Below are 18,341 nucleotides of genomic sequence, written 5' to 3'. Positions count from 1 at the left end.
GACCAGTGGTCTTCATGACACCAAGAAGTGGAAACTAGGGTGGAGGGGTCTCTGACCTTCTATATACGCAAGACCCAAGCCCTCAGAGGATGCTCACCCTCGCCTGCCTGCCCAGGTCTGGCGGGGGGCGGAGCAACTGGACCTTTAAATCTGGTCCCTTCCCCCACTGCCTACCATCCTGCCAGCCTTAGGAGCAGCTGTCAAAAGAGATCAGCATCAGGCTTGAGCGGCACCTCCCCCACTCTCCGAGGAGGCGGGTCCGGGTAGGCAGGAGAGGCCTTGACTGGCAGTGCTCAGGAGTCCCAGGCCTGGACCAGGTACTGGGCGGGCCTCCCTCAGCCCTGGTCCAGGCCCCATCTCTACCTCAGATAATTGGATGCCACCAATCAGCATTATCGAAGGAAGGATGTGTTATTAGCTCCCACAACAGTATGCCTTTTCCATTTGATTTCTGTGAAATCAACCACCCCTACCTCAAGGGAGGGCACATTTAACCCATTTTTTTTTTTTTAAGACAGAGTCTCACTCTGTCACCCAGGCTTGAGTGCAGTGGCACGATCTCCTCTCACTGCAACCTCTGCCGCCCAGGTTCAAGCGATTCTCCTGCCTCAGCCTCCCGAGTAGCTGAAATTACAGGCACCTGCCACCGCGCCTGGCTAATTTTTGTATTTGTAGTAGAGACGGGGTTTCACCATATTGGTCAGGCTGGTCTTGAACTCCTGACCTCATGATCCCCACCGCCTCGGCCTCCCAAAGTGTTGGGATTACAGGTGTGAGCCACTGCGCCCGGCCAATTTAACCCATTTTTTCAAGACAAAGTTTCTGCAGGGACTTCCCTGCCCTCAGCTTGAAACAATAATAAAAGCATATCTGCATATACTAATTAAGGAAGCTGCCCATGACACGTTAAAAATAGTAGTCATTGTTCTAAGCACTTAACTTGTATTATTTCATTTGCTATCGATTATCTCTTAAATGAAAAAGTATGGCTGGGCAGCACTTTGGGAGGCTGAGGCAGGCAGATGGCTTGAGCCCAGGAGTTCGAGGCCAGCCTGGGCAACATGGTGAAACCTCATCTCTACCAAAAAAAAAAAAAAATTTAGCCAGGCATGGTGGTGCCTGCCTGTAGTCCCAGCTACTCAGGAGGCTGAGGTGGGAGGATCACTTGAGCCCAGGAGGCGGAGGCTGCAATGAGCTGAGGTTGTACCATTGCACTCCAGCCTGGGTGACAGAGCCAGACCCTGTCTCCAATAAAAAAAAAAGAGAGAAAAAGTACAATTTGCAGAATAGTATATAGACTATCTGCAGATATAGAAAATAGAAGAATATCCCAAATTTAGTAGTGGCCCCCACTGGGGAGCATGATAGAAACACACTGGGGAAAGGGCACATCCTCCTTTCACTTAACCTATTACCTTTGAAATGTATACAGCAAATATGTAGAACTTTATATTCATAAAGCTTTTTAAAATGGGCTGGGCATGGTGGCTCATGCCTGTAATCCCAGCACTTTGGGAGGCCGAGGTAGGTGAATCACTTGAGGTCAGGAGTCTGAGACCAGCCTGGCCAACATGGCAAAACCCTGTCTCTACTAAAAATAAAAAAATTAGCTGGGTGTGGTGGCGCACACCTGTAACCCCAGCTACTCGGGAGATTGAGGCACGAGAATCACTTGAACCTGGGAGGGAGAGGTTGCAGTGAGCCAAGACTGCGCCACTGCACTCCAGCCTGGGCAGTGGAGCAAGACTCAAAAAACAAAACAAAACCCTTTAAAATAGAAGTTGCCAGCCGGGCATGGTGGTTTACGCCTGTAATCACTGCACTTTGAGAGGCCGAGGCAAGGAGATCACTTGAGGTCAGGAGTTTGAGACCAGCCTGGCCAACATGGTGAAACCCCGTCTCTACTAAAAATACAAAATTAGCCGAGCATGGTGGCGCACCCCTGTAATCCCAGCTACTTGGGAGGCAGAGGCAGGAGAATAGCTTGAACCTGGGAGGCAGAGGTTGCAGTGAGCCAAGATCATGCCATTGCACTCCAGCCTGGGCAACAAGAGCAAAGCTCCATCTCAAAAAAATAAATAAAAATAAATAGAAGCTACCACTTATTGTGTTCCTAACTGCCTAACCCTGGCAGATGCTGGGAGCATGGAGTAAAGGTGCCGTGGTTCAGGGAGGAAAGGGGCTGGTTCTCACCTCTGGTGGCAGCTCAGGAAAGATATTTGATGAAATCAAGATCTGTCTACTGAACACTGATAAAGGCTCTATTAGAATTTACTGGACTTCCCCAGAGTGCCACAGGGAGGCTGCTGCATGAAGAGGCAAAAATGTTAAAGGAGGATGCAGCACGGAGTGTTCAAGGGATAAAGACCTGAGGCAAAAGACAAAGCTGGAGATGGTCATTTTGCAAATTTGAAGCCAACTGGCTCACAAAATGAAAGAGGCTGTTAATACCAAGTGTGAAGGTGGGATGGCATCACCAGAGCTGGCCAAGTTCAGAGAAGCTGGAAATCTCAATTTGTATGTGACATTATTAAATGATGACAACACACATACAGTACATGGGCCAACAATGGGCGAAATTCAGACTTTGGGTCTCTGGGTTACAGGTAAGGTCGTGACAAGCTTTGACAACTGGGGGTGATGCAGAAATTCTGAAGTAGGTGACAACAGGTAGCTCCTCCCCACAGAATTAAAGCAATAATAACTCATATCTACCCCATGATACAGATTTCAAAGTACTTAATGTCATCACAGTGCTAAGGCCTAGGAATCCCCTTCTGGAGATGAAGAAACAGATTCAGAGAGCTGTAGAAGTTGGGCTGAGTCACATAGCAGTTGAGTGTGGAACTGATTTTATCTGATTTTTTTTTTGTTTTTTGAGACAGAGTTTTGCTCTTGTTGCCCAGGTTGGAGTGCAGTGGTGCAATCTTGGCTCACTGCAACCTCTGCCTCCGGGTTCAAGCAATTCTCCTGTCTCAGCCTTCCGAGTTGCTGGGATTATAGGCGCCCGCCACCACGCCCGGCTAATTTTTTGGATTTTTAGTAGAGACGGGGTTTCTCTATGCTGGCCAGGCTGATCTCGAACTCCTGACCTCAGATGATCCACCCACCTTGGCCTTCCAAAGTGCTGGGATTACAGGCATGAGCCACCGCGCCTGGCCTTTTTTTTTTTGAGATGGAGTTTCACTTTTGTTGCCCAGGCTGGAGTGCAATGACGTGATCTCGGCTCACCACTACTTCTACTACCTCATGAGTTCAAGCAATTCTCCTGCCTCAGCCTCCTGAGTACCTGGGATTACAGGCATGTGCCACCACACCCAGCTAATTTTGTATTTTTAGTAGAGATGGGGTTTCTCCATGTTGGTCAGGCTGGTCTCGAACTCCTGACCTCAGGTGATCCACCCGCATAGGTCTCCTGAAGTGCTGGGATTACAGGCCTGAGCCACCGTGCCCAGCTGATTTTATCTGATTCTAAAGTCCTGGGAGTCCCCTGACCTGAGATGATGATGAAAATGAACATTTACTATGTGTCAGATATTTTTCTAAGATTAAAGTTGTTACTCTGGGGTTCAGAATTCAGGGGATCCATAAACTTGGATGGGAAAAAATTATATTTTTATTTTTGCTAACCTCTAACCAAAATTTATGATTTTCTTCTATATGGATTGAAGTAGTAGCAGTATCTTTGGCTTAGTCACCAATAGAAATCACATATTTTCATATCAAATTGTAGTTATTGCAAGTATCTCAAAATACTTACGCTCGAGTGATTTCAAAATCACAGTGGTTGTTAAACCACCACTAAATTGTTCGTGAGCACCTTCTGTTTCAGATGCTCCTGTGATGTAGCCGCCATTAATTGGGCACCTCCAGGCCCAGCAGTGGTTCAGTGACCAAGGGTGAATCTGCCTGTTCTAAGTAGGGCTTCTCCACTCTTCTGCATTCCCTTTTTTTTTTTTTGAGACGGAGTCTTGCTCTGTCGCCCAGGCTAGAGTGCAGTGGCGCGATCTCGGCTCACTGCTGCAAGCTCTGCCTCCTGGGTTCACGCCATTCTTCTGCCTCAGCCTCCCGAGTAGCTGGGACTACAGGCGCCCGCCACCATGCCCGGCTAATTTTTTGTATTTTTAGTAGAGACGGGGTTTCACCATGTTAGCCAGGATGGTCTCGATCTCCTGACCTCATGATCCACCCGTCTCGGCCTCCCAAATTGCTGGGATTACAGGCGTGAGCCACCGCGCCCGGCCCAGCATTCCCTGTCTTTAGTTGTTTGCTGATCAATATGTAAGAGGAGGGGCGTCAAAGACCACCCCACAGTTTAATGTTCTTATTCAAGCTGGTCGACAACACACTGAGGTCATTAAAAAAGGAAAATTTAACTTTTGGCCAGTCTTATTAATGTTAGTAAACACATAATATAAATTTCTGGTTTTATTTTTTTGAGATGGGCTCCTGCTATGTTGCCCAGGGTGACTTTGACTCCTGGGCTTGAGTGATACTCCCCCACTCAAACTCTCAACCTCTCGAGTAGCTGGGACTACAGTTGTGTGCCAGCACTCCCCAGCTCCAAATTTGTTTTTTGTTTTTTGTGGGTTTTTTTTTGAGATGGAGTCTCGCTCTGTCGCCAGGCTGGAGTGCAGAGGCGTGATCTCAGCTCACTGCAACCTCCGCCTCCCAGGTTCAAGCAATTCTCCTGCCTCAGCCTCCTGAGTAGCTGGACTACAGGCGTGCACCACCACACCCAGCTAATTTTTATATTTTTAGTAGAGACGGGGTTTCACCATGTTGGGCAGGCTGGTTTTCATCTCTTAACCTCGTGATCCACCCGCCTTGGCCTTCCAAAGTGCTGGGATTACAGGCGTGAACCACCATGCCCGGCCAAATTTGTTTTTAAATATAGTTTGGATAATTGTTCTCATTGTAATCCTAAGCATTTTGTTTTGTGCATTAATTTATTTATTTATAATACAGAGTTTTGCTCTGTTGCCCAGGCTGGAGTGCAGTGGCACGATCTTGGCTCACTGGAACCTCCACCTCCTGGTTCAAGGGATTCTCCTGCCTCAGCCTCCTGAGTAGCTGGGATTACAGGCACTCACTACGCCCAGCTGATTTTTTGTATTTTTAGTAGAGACAGTGTTTCACCATGTTGGCCAGGCTGGTCTTGAACTCCTGACCTCAAGTGATCCACCCACCTCGGCCTCCCAAAGTGCTGGGATTACAGGCGTGAGCCACCACGCCCGGCCTGTTTTATGCCTTTATAAGCAGCTATTCTGAGAAAGTATTCACAGGCCTCACCAGATGCCAGAGTCCATACTGCAAAATCCAAGAGAGGCTAAACACCCCAGTTCTAAATGTTTTCAAGCCATTCAGATACTGTGCACAGCTGCCCTTTGAAGTACGGTCTATTATATCTCTTTTACAGACCCAGAAACTGAGGCGCAGATGTTAGGGTCAGCCCCAGGTCACACAGCCAACAAGAGCTGGCCTAGGCACCCAAGGACCTGGCCCCCTAGCCTCTGTGCTTTGCTACTGAGCTTAGCGCTCCTCTTGTAGCTTTTTCTTGAGGAGCCCAAGGGTCAGGGTCTCACCCTGCGATATGAGGCCAGTGGCACTGCCCCCTAGCAGGCGCGAGATGCCAGAGCCCTAGGATGTCTGAAGGGCCAGGCAGGAGGCAGATGGGTGTGGGCCAATGGCTGTCGCAGCGCCTCACCTCGCCGTCTGTGTGAGCCCAGGTATGCAGTAGGCTCCGCCCAGGACCCAGCCCGGCCCCTCCTTAGGCCTGGGCTGTGGGAGCGGAAATTCCGGCGACAGCAGGGCAAAACAGGAGCTGATTCGAGCTGGCAGCGCTGGGCCATGGAACCGGTAGAGACCTGGACCCCCGGAAAGGTGGCAACTTGGCTGAGAGGTGGGTGGGGCCGGGGTAGAGTTGGGCTTGAAGGGGACTAGGTGTGGTGTCCCACCGGGAAGCGGGAGGAGAGGAAAAGGAAAAAGAATCTGCGGACTGGGTGCGGTGGCTCACACCTGTAATCCCAGCACTTTGGGAGGCCAAGGTGGGTGGGTCACCTGAGGTCAGGAGTTCAAGACCAGCCTGGTCAACATGGTGAAACCCCGTCTCTACTAAAAATACAAAAATTATCTGGGGGTGGTGGCAGGTGCCTGTAATCCCAGCTACTTGGGAGGCTGAGGCAGGAGAATCTCTTGAACCCAGGAGGCAGAGGTTACAGTGAGCCGAGATTGCACCGCTGCACTCCAGTCTGGATGACAGAGTGAGATTCAGCTCAAAAGAAAAAAAAAAAAAAAAGAGCCTGTGGGCTCTATCAGTCGGTCAGTCAGTCAACAAGTATTTACAGAGCACCTACCATGTTCCAGGTACTGTGCTGGGCAGAGAGACAGACGAGATGACCCTGGGGGGCCCAAGGACCCAGAAGGGGGCCCCTCATCATGGCAGTAGCCCAAGAGGCCTCTAGGGTGGTAACGGGGAGGCTGTGTCATGAAAACAGGAGGGAGGCCTGACAGGCCCACGCCCACTGTATCTCCCTCATCTTCCCTGGCCCCAGGGCCAGTGGGCTGTTGTTAAATCCATTTCTTAGAGTCAGAAACTGACACACAGAGCCAGGAAATGATTTGCTCAGTCTCTGGTGTCATTTTCCCCCCTCCAAACCCTGAGCTCCTAGTGACAGAAGCAGAAGCCCTAGGCCAGACTGAAAAGGTTGACACAGCCCCACCCTGGGGCTCCTATTCAAGGGGCAAGGTGCTGTCCAGGCTCAGTGAGCCCAGACAGATGGGAAGCAACACACCCCACAGGCAGACTCAGAAAAGGAAGGGCCTCCTGACACGCAGTGCGTCCAGGAGCAGGCAGTTGGGACACCCCTCCCACAGTGGGGAGCTGGAGCACACTAGAGACAGGCTCAGGAGGACCAGCCCGGGTAAGGGCAGGAATTCAGGGCTAGGTTCAGACTCCCAGGCTGGATTCTAGTCCCACTCCCGCCGCTTGCCAGCTGTGACCATAGGTCTCAGTTTTTCTGTCCATCAAATGGGAAAGGCAATTCTGACCTTATGAAGTGGACAAAGTGAGACAATCATGACATGGTTCATTTGTAGCTCAATGCCTGGGTCTATTGGGAGGGCACCAGCCCAATACAGTCACCGTGCAGGAAGGAGGTGGCTCAGGGGCCCATAGCCAGGGAGTGATGGGTTCATAAACTCCCAGTCCAGTGTTCTGAATGTGACACAGGGAACACACACACACCCTCCCACCCAGTGAAGGAGCCTGGCTCAGGAGGGGAAGAATTCCTTCGAAGAGTGAGCAAGCTATTTAACCTCTGTGTCAGTTTTCCCATCTGTAAACAGGATAGTGATAGTCTTTACCTCCTAGAAATGCAGTGAGAATCAAATGTGTTAATATGTGTAAAGCTCTTATAGATTTGCATAGCACATAGTAAGCCCTCAATAGACACTTTTCTTATTTTTGAGTGCCTACCTTGTCCAGGCACAGGCCGAGGGTTAGAGACAAATGGTTATCTAAGGCCTGATCTTTGAAAAGCCTGTGATAAAATGGGAAAGACTGATGGTCAAGCACAGGGGTTTGTGGAGGCTCAGGGGCAGTGGGAACAAGAGGACAGCCCCCTATCCCACTCAGTCTGGGAAGTTATAGAAGGCTTCCTGGAGGAAGTTAGATGAAAAAGGAAGTGAAGGAGCTAGAAAAGCAACGCCAGCAGGAGGAATAGCACTTGCAAGGACGCTGAGGTAAAAGGGTGTTCCAGGAGCCGCAAGGAATTAGCTCTGTGCATCTGAAGTGTTGAGTTTGGGGGGCTCTTCAGGATATGATGCTGGAAAGGGAGGTAGTAGCCTAATTATACAGGGCCTGTAGTTCATGGTAAAGTCTGGCAATAATAATATGATGGCTATTATTGGCTGTCTCCCACGAACCAGACAATGGCCAAGGCCTTGACATATGTCGTGTCATTCAATACACACATGATTAGAAGGTAGGTACTTTTATTATTCCCACGTTACAGGTGAGAAAACTGAGGCACAGAGCAGTGCTATTACTTGCTCAAGTGTTCAAAGTGTCTCAGTGACTCCATAGCCTCTTGTTCTTATCCCCTGTATCATTAGTTCTCAAACTTAAGGGAGCATCACAATCACCTGCAGGATTCATTAAAATACAAACTGCTGGCTGGGCATCGTGGCTCACACCTGTAATTCTAGCACTTTGAGAGACTGAGGCAGTCAAATAGCTTGAGCCCAGGAGTTCAAGACTAGCCTGGGCAACATGGTGAAACCCCATCTCTGCAAAAAATACAAAAATTAGCTGGGTGTGGTGGTGTGTGTCTGTAGTCCCAGCTACTTGGGAGGCTGAGGTGGGAGGATGGATTGAGCCTAGGAGGTCAAGGCTGCAGTGAGCCGTGACTGTGTCTCAAGCCCCTGTCTCAAAAAAAAAAAAACTGCTGGGCCCCAACCTCAGAGTTTCTGATTCAGCAGGTGTGGGGTGAGGCCTGATAATTTGCATTTCTAATAAGTTCTCCGGTGAGTCTGCTGCTGCTGGTCTGGGGGCCACTTTTGAGAACCCATGTCCTATACTTTCCTGCTCCTCAACTCGGTGGCCTCATCTGTGAAATGGGCAGAACAGCCTGGGTGTCAGAGTTGTCATTAGGGTTAGACTAGAGGGAAAAGAGCTTTGCAGGCATGAAGAACCAACCCAAAAGGTCCTGACACCTCTGCTTCCCCGAGCTGACCCTTGCTCTCCCTCCAGGTCTTGACGACTCCCTGCAGGACTATCCCTTTGAGGACTGGCAGCTGCCTGGCAAGAACCTGCTCCAGCTCTGCCCCCGAAGCCTCGAGGCTCTGGCTGTGCGGTCTCTGGGACACCAGGAGCTCATCCTAGGCGGGGTGGAACAGCTGCAGGCCCTGGTGAGTGAATGCTGGTCACACTGGCTGCAGCTTCCACCAACCTGGGGGGTGTGATGGGGGGCTGGCTGCTGCCAGGGAGGTGACTTGCCCTCTTTCTGGCACAGAGCTCCAGGCTACAGACAGAGAACCTGCAAAGCCTGACAGAAGGACTGCTGGGGGCAACCCATGACTTCCAGAGCATAGTCCAAGGCCGCCTGGGGGACTGTGCCAAGACCCCTATTGATGTCCTCTGTGCGGCTGTGGAGCTGGTGCATGAAGCCGATGCCCTCCTCTTCTGGCTCAGCAGGTACCTGGGTTGGGGTGACGAGTGAGGGACTCTTGTCATCCTTGGCCTCCTTCAGGGCATGGGAGAGAAAAACAGAGCTTGGCTCTTGTTCAGATATGGTGAGCCAGGCGTGGTGGCTTACGTCTGTAATCCCAGCACTTTGGGAGGCCAAAGCAGGGAGATCACTTGAGGTCAGGAGCCAGGTCACCAGCCTGGCCAACATGGTGAAACCCCATCTTTACCAAAAATATACAAAATTAGCCAGGTGTGGTGGTGCGCACCTGTAATCCCAGCTACTGGGGAGGCTGAGGCAGGAGAATCACTCAAACCTGGGAGGTGGAGGTTCCAGTGAGCCGAGATCAGGCCACTGTACTCCAGCCTGGGCGACAGAGTGAGACTCCCTCTCAAAAAAAAAAAAGATATGGTGGAGCAGGGCAAAGGGATTAATCCACCTGTGCAGGGGCACTGGGATGCCTGAGTTCCCACCCCACCCTCCAGCTTGTAATAATCAGTCTCATCAACAACCACCACTGAATGGAGAGCCTCCCCAACCCTGTGCACTGGCTGCTGCTTGTCCTACAGACCCCACCTCAAATGTCATCTCAGGGAAGCTTTCCCTGTTGTACACTCTCAAAGCTATACTATTAATAAATAATAAATAATAACTTATTATAAACTCATTATCCAATGTTTCATGATACTCATTACAGCCAAAGTTAAATTGATATTGATGTATGATGTCTTTAATGTCTGTTTCCCCAGTGCCTAGAACAGGGCTTGGCATGTGGTAGGCACATGACAAATAAGTCCTGTGCTAATCTCTTTAGATGTCTCAATCATCTCCTTTACTCTAAACCAAAACCCATCAGAGCAGGTATTATCCCCAAGTCTCTGAGGTGAGTAATTGGTGAGTAATTGGCTCTGAGTGGTTAAGCATAGTCCCTTAACCACTGTGCCATTCTTCCCCTGCCAGGTACCTCTTCTCCCACTTAAATGACTTCTCAGCATGCCAGGAGATCCGGGACTTGTTGGAGGAGCTGAGCCAGGTCTTGCATGAGGTAGGAGAACCAAGGGCCAGGCTTGGCCCATGCCCTAGAGACCAAGCTGGGCTAGAGCTTTTTATAACCTGTGAATCAGCCCAGGATCGAGTATAGGATTGAGATGGGCGAGAAAGGAGGAGAGGAGGCCCTGCCACTGGGTATGGGATGATGGGGCCTGGGGTCCCCTAGCTGGCAGGGGAATTTTGACACTCAGGACAGGGAAGGAGGGGAGGGCACGTGTGGTGACTTCTGGGGGCCTGGTATCAGGGAAACGAGCCCTCTGGTTAAAACGCTGAGGCCCTGTGGTTCTGGGCAGGGGGCCAGTGTAGGGAAGGCAGAGAGAGACTGTAGGGAGTCCCACCCTGCCCCCAGGAGAAGGCAGTCCCCCTATGGCCCTTGCTCAGGGGAGGCCACTGCTCTCTCATTCTGCTTCCAGGATGGTCCAGCAGCTGAGAAGGAGGGCACAGTCCTGAGGATCGTGAGTCTGTGGGGTGGGAAGGGAGTGGGGGTAGGGGCGATCGGGCTCAGGCTACATAGCCCGCTCCCCTCCCCCAGTGCAGCCACGTGGCTGGGATCTGCCACAACATCCTGATCTGCTGCCCCAAGGAGCTGCTGGAACAGAGGGCCGTGCTTGAGCAGGTGCAGCTGGACAGTCCATTGGTGAGCCCTGCCCTCCCACCTCTCACTTCTGACCCCTTGGCAGCCTTGTCTGGGCCCTGAAATAGGGTCCAGGATCCCACAGAACCCTGTGCTGCCATGGCTGGAAAGCCTTTTTTGTACAGATGCTAAAATGGAGGCCCAGAGGATTGGCCAGGGTCTCCCGTTGCTCTGCACCTCCCCAGTCCTGAGGGGCCACGCGGGTGTGGCCTCAGGTAGTGTGTTCCAGCCTTGGGATGGAGACGGGGCAGGGGCTTGGGGGCAGTTAGGACAAAGGGAGAGGATGTGACCTTTCTTGGTTTAATCTTTGACCAGTGGGGAAGACCAGAGCCCTATCTCTGCCCTGTCCCTGCTTGTCCCTTTAGGAACGTTGCTGAGCAGATGGTACTTCAGAAATCAGGGTCTCCAGCTTCCCTCTGGCTCTTAGCAGAGGAGAAGGCAGAGGCCCACAGGAGTAGCAAGTCCAAAGTCACACAGAAAGTCTGGGCAGGACCAGCTTGGGGTCAGCTCTTGCCACAGTTCCACCCACCGTAGAGTCCTGGTGTCTGGTGGGGGTCCTGCCTAGTGGCCCTGTTGCCCCCCAGCCCCCAGTGACTACAGCCTCTGCCTCTGCAGGGCCTGGAAATTCACACCACCAGCAATTGCCAGCACTTTGTGTCCCAAGTGGACACCCAGGTGAGAGCCCCACACCCTTTTCAGCCGCCCACCCCCGAGGCCTCTCACCTGCAAGCCAGGCCAACCTCAGGCCCCATTCCCCACACCAGGTTCCCACTGACTCCCGACTGCAGATCCAGCCTGGAGACGAGGTTGTCCAGATCAACGAGCAGGTGGTGGTGCGTGAGGAGAGGGACATGGTAGGAGGTGAAGGGGTCACCGAGTGGAACCCAAGTCTGGTGGGTGGGGAGGCAACCAAGGGTTCTGACCGGGGTTGTGGGAGCTGCCTTCCAGGAGATGAGCCAGCTAAGTCTGGTGAGAGCATCCTCTGCAGAGCCCAGGTGACGGGGCCCATGGAAGCTCCCAGGAGGCTGCATGAGGGGGAGGCAGAGGTGGGAGGCTGAGAGAGAGCTCCCAGCACGAGGGTGAGAGTTGGTGGTTGCTTCAGAGCCTCCTGTCCAGGTTGATGCCAGCCAGTGTTTCTGTCCCCCAGGTGGGATGGCCCCGTAAGAACATGGTGAGGGAGCTGCTGCGGGAGCCAGCCGGACTTAGCTTAGTGCTGAAGAAGATCCCAATACCAGAGACCCCCCCACAGGTACCTTCCCCTGCCGCCCCCCAACCTGCCTTCAGACCCCGCCGACAGGTACTTACCCCACCACCCCCACACCTGCCTTCAAACCCCCCCACAGGTACCTTCCCCTGCCACGCCCCCCTAGCTGCCTTCAGACCCCGCCACAGGTACCTGCTCCTGCTGCTCCCCTACCCCTGTTGCCACCCAACCTGCTTTCAGACCCCTGTCTCCATTGCTTTGTTCCTGGTTGTTCCCCAGACGCCCCCTCAGGTCCTGGACTCCCCGCACCAGAGGAGCCCATCACTGTCTCTGGCCCCACTGTCTCCCAGGTAACAGGCTCTGTCCAGGTGTGTCTTGGTGGGGAGACCGTGGGCTCATCTCATCCCCCTTGCCCTCCCCAGGGCCCCATCTGAAGACGTCTTTGCCTTTGACCTCTCTTCAAACCCCAGTCCCGGACCCAGCCCTGCCTGGACAGGTAGTCTTAAAGCTCCATGGATGCCCCAGACACAGCATCTGGGCACCCAGTTCTGACCCCAAGCCTGGGACTGGGCTCATAGACTTTCCCTCTCTCTCCTCCCTCCCTAACAGACTCTGCCTCCCTTGGCCCTGAGCCCCTGCCCATCCCCCCGGAACCCCCAGCCATACTCCCAGCAGGGGTAGCAGGGACTGCAGGGCTCCCTGAATCCCCTGACAAGGTAAGCTCAGGGGCTTAGCAAGGAGGTGGGTGGGTCTGGACCTAGATCCTTCTCTCACCCTTCTGCTGTCCTTTCAGAGTCCTGTTGGTCGGAAGAAATCAAAAGGTATGAGGTGTGCTGGACTAGGTGGGGGTTCCCCTGTTTGAGGAGCTGTTAAAAATCTTTACATGCTGGGCAAGACCACCCCCATCCTTCCCACACAGCCTCTCCTGGAAACAGCTCTGTTTCTGGGGTCAGACAGAGCTGTGCTCCCAGTCTGGGCCTCTCACCAGCTCTGTGACTTAGAGCAAACAGGTTAGCCTCTAGTCTTCAGTTTGCTCATCTCTAAAATAAGAAGGGTCATCCCACCCCAGAGATGACACATGTAGCATTCTGAGCAGAGTGTGGGTTCAGAGATCTCACTTGGGGATGCTCGTGGAAGGCAGGGAGCAGGTTTAGCGGGGGCACCTTGCCAGCCCCTCACTGCCCAGCTTGTGCTGTGCTGCTACAGGCCTGGCGACCCGGCTGAGCCGCCGGCGGGTGTCATGCCGTGAGCTGGGCCGGCCAGACTGTGACGGCTGGCTCCTGTTGCGAAAGGCACCGGGTGGCTTCATGGGCCCGCGCTGGCGCCGCTGCTGGTTTGTGCTCAAGGGACACACGCTCTACTGGTACCGCCAGCCCCAGGTAAGACCCCATACACATAAACGGGTAGGCAAGTGAGTCACTTCCAGGCCTTGATTCTCATCTCTATTCTATCATCCACTCTTATTCCTGGTCCAAAGCTTTGATGTTCCCATCTGTGAAATGGAGACTTTATTCGGAGAGAAATAAGCTAATATATGTATAAAAGCAGTTTGGAAAAGGTATCACAGGAGGTATAGAGAAAAATCTTTTTTTTTTTTTTTTTTTTTTTTTGAGACAAAGTCTCGCTCTGTCGCCCAGGCTGGAGTGCAGTGGCATCATCTGGGCTCACTGCAAGCTCCGCCTCCCGGGTTCATGCCATTCTCCTGCCTCAGCCTCCCGAGTAGCTGGGACTACAAGCGCCCGCCACAACACCCAGCATATTTTTTGTGTTTTTAGTAGAGACGGGGTTTCACCGTGTTAGCCAGGATGGTCTCGATCTCCTGACCTCATGATCCGCCTGCCTCGGCCTCCCAAAGTGCTGGGATTACAGGTGTGAGCCACCACACCCGGCCTTGAAAAATCTGGGCAACATAGCAAGATGGGGTCTTGCTATGTTGCCCAGGCTTGTCTCAAATTCCTGGGCTCAAGCGTTCTGCCTGCTTCAGCCTGCCAGGATGCTGGGATTATAGGCGTGAGCCACCATATCTGGCTGAAAAATCACTTCTATTCTGCCCACTTCTCCTTATCCTTCTGATATTCTGTCCATCCGAATGATGGGCCATTCATTCACTCGTTTATTCATTCAGGATTCAGGTGCCTACTGTGAACCCAGCTCTAGGCTGGGCACTGTGGACACAGAGAAGAATTGGATGGTTTTCGCTTCTCAAGAACTTAGAGGCTAGTAGGGGAGAGGGATGAATACACACTCAAGGACAATGTAGGGACCGTGTGCTAAGATAAAGGGAAAGCCCAAGGGATATGTGGGAGCACAGCAGAGGTGTCCAGTCCATCCTGAGGAGTCCAGATGCCCCCTGACAACGCAATACCTGGCAGTTAGTTGCATGGGAAGGGGAAAGAAAACCAGGAAGAGAAAGCAGCATTCAGAAAGCTCAGGGGTATGAAGCAGTTTGGTTTGTGTCTACTGAAGGAACAAATGCATGAGCAGGCTGTTCTTGTTTGGTTTTTTGGTTTTTGTTTTTGAGACACAGTCTTGCTTTGTCACCCAGGCTGGAGGGCAGTGGCATGATCTTAGCTCACTGCAGCCTCAGCCTCCCAGGTTCAAGCGATCCTCCTGCCTCAGCTTCCTGAGTAGCTGGGACTACAGGCACATGCCACCATGCCTAGCTAAGTTTTTTGTTTGTTTGTTTTGTTTTGTTTGAGACGGAGTCTCGCTCTGTTGCCCAGGCTGGAGTGCAGTGGCGCAATCACGGCTCATGGCAACCTCTTCCTCCCAGGTTCAAGCAATTCTCCTACCTCAGCCTCCCGAGTAGCTGGGATTACAGGCACCTGCCACCACACCTGGCGAATTTTTTGTATTTTGAGTAGAGATGGGGTTTCACCATGTTGGCCAGGCTGGTCTCGAACTCCTGACCTAATGATCTGCCCACCTCAGCCTCCCAAAGTGCTGGGATTACAGGTGTGAGCCACCACACCTGGCCTAAGTTTTTAATTTTTTGTAGAAATGGGCTTTTTTCCCAGCTGGTCTCAAACTCCTAGGCTCAAATGGTCCTCCTGCCTTGGCCTCCCAAAGTGCTGGGATTACAGGCACGAGCCACCATGCCTGGCCTTCAGCCTCCTCTTTTTTTTGGCTGTTTCTCTGATATCTTTGGCTCCCCTTTCCTGGCTTAGAGGGGCACCCTTTGGCCACATCTCCTACCCTGACCCCAGATTCCAGCCCTGAGCTCCAGAAACAGAGAGACTTGTTAGAGAGCCCAGGAGATGCCTTCTCCTCTCCACAACCCTGAGGAGCCCGAGGGGTAACTAGGAGCTGACTGGGCCTTGAGGGTATTGGGGTTCCAACCTGACCCTCATGCTGTGATCCCCCCAGGATGAGAAGGCTGAGGGCCTCATCAATGTCTCCAACTATAGTCTGGAAAGTGGACACGATCAGAAGAAGAAATAGTTAAGTCTTGGGGTGTGATGGGTTGGGGGATGGAGACAGAAAGGGAGAGGAAGGGTGACGGGGTAGCAGTGGGAGGTGTGGCAAGTGGCTGGGGCGCCCAGAATCCAGCCTCTCTGGGCTGTGGGTAGGCACGCCCAGGCTGAGTGATGCTCCTCCACTCCCTGGCAGTGTGTTTCAGCTCACCCATGATGTGTACAAACCCTTCATCTTCGCTGCTGATACCCTGACAGATCTGAGCATGTGAGTGCCACCTCCCTTAGCCCCTACTCTCATATGATTCCCAAACTCTGTGAGCTTGGGAGCCTGGGCTCAGGAGCCTGGAGATGCAAATTCCAGTTCTCTGAGAGTGCTTGGTCAAGATACTCACTTCTCTTTCTCTCTCTCTCTTTTTTTTTTTTTTTTTTTTGAGACAGAGTCTCACTATGTCGCCCAGGCTGGAGTGCAGTGGCGCGATCTTGGCTCACTGCAACTTCCGCCTCCTAGGTTCAAGTGATTCTCCTGCCTCAGCTTCCTAGGTAGCTGAGACTATAGGCACCTACCACCATATCCGGCTAATTTTTGTATTTTTAGTAGAGAGGGGGTTTCACTATGTTGGCCAGGCTGGTCTTGAACTCCTGACCTTGTGATCCACTTGCCTCGGCCTCCCAAAGTGCTGGGATTACAGGTGTGAGCCACTGCACCCGGCATCTCTCTTTTTTTTTTAATTAAAAAGTTTTGTGGGGAGATGGGTTTGCCCTAGCTGGTCTCAAACACTTGGCCTCAAGCAATCCTCCTGCCTCAGCTTCCCAAAGTGCGAGCCACCGCACGCAGCCAGTACTCACTTCTCTAAGCCTCAGTTTCATCATCTATAAAATGGGTGACTAAGAGTTCATCCCTCTCAGAGTTGCTCTGAGGATCATTAGAAGATGATGTGGGTAAAAAGCCCCCAGCATACAAGAGGGCCCCAGTGGATGGAAACCCTGTGAGACCTGCTTGCTCTCCATAGGTGGGTGCGTCATCTCATTACCTGCATTTCCAAGTACCAGTCTCCAGGCCGGGCCCCCCTGCCCCAAGAGGAAGGTAGGTGTCTCGCAGGGTTGAGTGGGAGGAACTCTCACCTGAGCCTCTGCCTTTCCTGGGATGGGGGCTGGGAACTCAAATGCCCTAGGCCACTCCCTGGCCCCCAAAAACCCACTGCTGCTCCTCACCCCAGACTGCTACAGTGAGACTGAAGCAGAAGACCCGGACGATGAGGCTGGGTCCTGCTTAGCCTCGGTGAGTAGGGGGCTGCCAGGGGTAAGAGGTAGGATAAATAGCAGGGTGTGGAGCTCAGACAGAGACCCTCTGTGCTTTCTACCCTGCCTGCAGCCCAGCCCTGCTCAAGCTGGGAGTCCCCTCCATGGAGACACATCACCTGCAGCCACCCCCACACAGCGCAGCCCACGGACCTCCTTTGGCTCTCTGACAGGTGCTGGGCTGGAGTTGGGAGCTGGGCTGGGGGCTGGGGGGGCACATCCTCATCCTGCTCCTCCCTCCCGCAGACAGCAGTGAAGAGGCACTGGAAGGAATGGTACGGGGGCTGAGGCAGGGTGGCGTGTCCCTCCTAGGCCAGCCACAGCCCCTGACCCAGGAACAGTGGCGGAGCTCTTTCATGCTGCGCAACCGAGACCCTCAGCTCAATGAGCGAGTGCACCGTGTGCGGGCGCTACAGAGCACACTCAAGGTCAGCTGGGGGCTCTGGGCACAGCAAGGGACTAGGCTCTGGGCTTCAGGCTTTGGTTTGCGGCTCTCACCTCCACCCTGGACACCAGACTCCAGACTCAGCTCCGGACTCTGGGCTTAGCAGCTGACAGTGGGCTCAGCTGTGGACTGGGCCAGGCTCTGGGTTCTGAGTGAGGATTTGAGTCTCACCTAGGCGCCTCATGCCACGCTAGCCAGGTGCTGGCTTCTAGGCACTGGACTCCAGAGTGAAGTCTGGCCTTGGGCTCTGCCCACTTCCCTGGGTGATCATGGTCCCTTAGCCCCTCCTCTCCACACAGGCAAAGCTGCAGGAGCTGCAGGTCCTAGAAGAAGTGCTGGGTGACGCTGAGCTGACAGGAGAGAAGTTCCGCCAGTGGAAGGAGCAGAACCGGGAGCTGTACTCAGAGGGCCTGGGGGCCTGGGGAGTGGCACAGGCTGAAGGCAGCTCCCACATCTTGACCTCTGACTCCAGAGAACAGTCCCCCCACTCCCTGCCCTCTGACCCTGAAGAGCACTCCCACCTCTGCCCCCTGACCTCAGAGAGCAACCTCCAACCTCCTGACCTCTGACCCTGGCCAGCACTCTGGCTCCTGACCTTTGGCCCGAGGGCCACCTCAACCCCAGCTTCTGACGTGTCCAGGACAGAGCATCCCTGGATTCTGTTCAGGGTGGGAAGTAGTACTGCTAGTCATGGTCTCGCCCCGAGCTGACCCCTCTGCCTGGGCTTTGTGCCACTCTCTCCCTTGCCAAAGAAGAAACTCTCCCACCCCATTCTCCCATCTCTGGGGCCACAGCCCTGCCCCTCCAGTTCCTTGGCAGTTCTCCCCCAAACCAGGTCTGTACAGGTGTTCTTTATTTTACATGAGGGCTACTTTCCAACCAAATAAAGTCAATTTTTCTAAAAATGAGTCTACATGTATCTTTACTTCCATACTTGAATTGGAAATCTGCCCCCCTGTGGGGACTGGGGTGAGTGCTCTTGGCCAGAGGGTGGGTGGCAGACCCTTTGTGCAGCCCATTGGCCTGGGCTCTGTACCCGAGCTCTAAGCCTGCCAGGATGGTGGGGGATGACCCATGGCTAATGAGGGCTCCGGCTCATGTCCAC

The 18,341-nt window shown here is 53.1% G+C and overlaps 1 protein-coding gene across 4 annotated transcripts; it reads left to right on the top strand.

The window, feature by feature from the left end:
• The first annotated feature begins 1,265 nt into the window (after positions 1-1,265).
• CNKSR1 (connector enhancer of kinase suppressor of Ras 1) lies at positions 1,266-18,144 on the top strand. Of its 4 annotated transcripts, XM_063658171.1 has the most exons (22): positions 1,266-2,606; positions 5,420-5,902; positions 8,753-8,910; positions 9,015-9,196; positions 10,149-10,233; positions 10,652-10,693; positions 10,771-10,875; positions 11,488-11,547; positions 11,637-11,726; positions 12,020-12,121; positions 12,356-12,426; positions 12,499-12,572; positions 12,686-12,792; positions 12,870-12,897; positions 13,283-13,455; positions 15,443-15,516; positions 15,686-15,757; positions 16,503-16,576; positions 16,710-16,771; positions 16,865-16,964; positions 17,038-17,219; positions 17,536-18,144. In XM_063658171.1, the coding sequence occupies exons 2-22, from the start codon at positions 5,851-5,853 to the stop codon at positions 17,803-17,805; spliced, it is 2,163 nt and encodes a 720-aa protein (XP_063514241.1). In that variant the 5' UTR covers positions 1,266-2,606; positions 5,420-5,850; the 3' UTR covers positions 17,806-18,144. The 4 variants fall into 4 exon arrangements, with proteins under 4 accessions (XP_063514241.1, XP_054303961.1, XP_054303958.1 ...); XM_054447986.2 differs by having other exon boundaries at positions 1,266-5,902; positions 11,637-11,705; XM_054447983.2 differs by having other exon boundaries at positions 1,266-5,902.
• Positions 18,145-18,341: the final 197 nt, after the last annotated feature.

Source organism: Pongo pygmaeus, chromosome 1 (assembly GCF_028885625.2).
Source record: "Pongo pygmaeus isolate AG05252 chromosome 1, NHGRI_mPonPyg2-v2.0_pri, whole genome shotgun sequence".
NCBI classification, from domain to species: domain Eukaryota; kingdom Metazoa; phylum Chordata; class Mammalia; order Primates; family Hominidae; genus Pongo; species Pongo pygmaeus.
Note: the sequence above shows the minus strand (reverse complement) of the source record. Positions and strands in the feature narration are given on the sequence as shown.

Bases quoted from the DNA above. Each gene is read 5' to 3' on its own strand.
- CNKSR1 (XM_063658171.1), top strand. From the start codon at position 5,851: ATGGAACCGGTAGAGACCTGGACCCCCGGAAAGGTGGCAACTTGGCTG. The intron at 5,903-8,752 runs GTGGGTGGGGCC...CTCTCCCTCCAG, and splicing joins GGTGGCAACTTGGCTGAGAG to GTCTTGACGACTCCCTGCAG. The intron at 11,727-12,019 runs GTAGGAGGTGAA...TCTGTCCCCCAG, and splicing joins TGCGTGAGGAGAGGGACATG to GTGGGATGGCCCCGTAAGAA.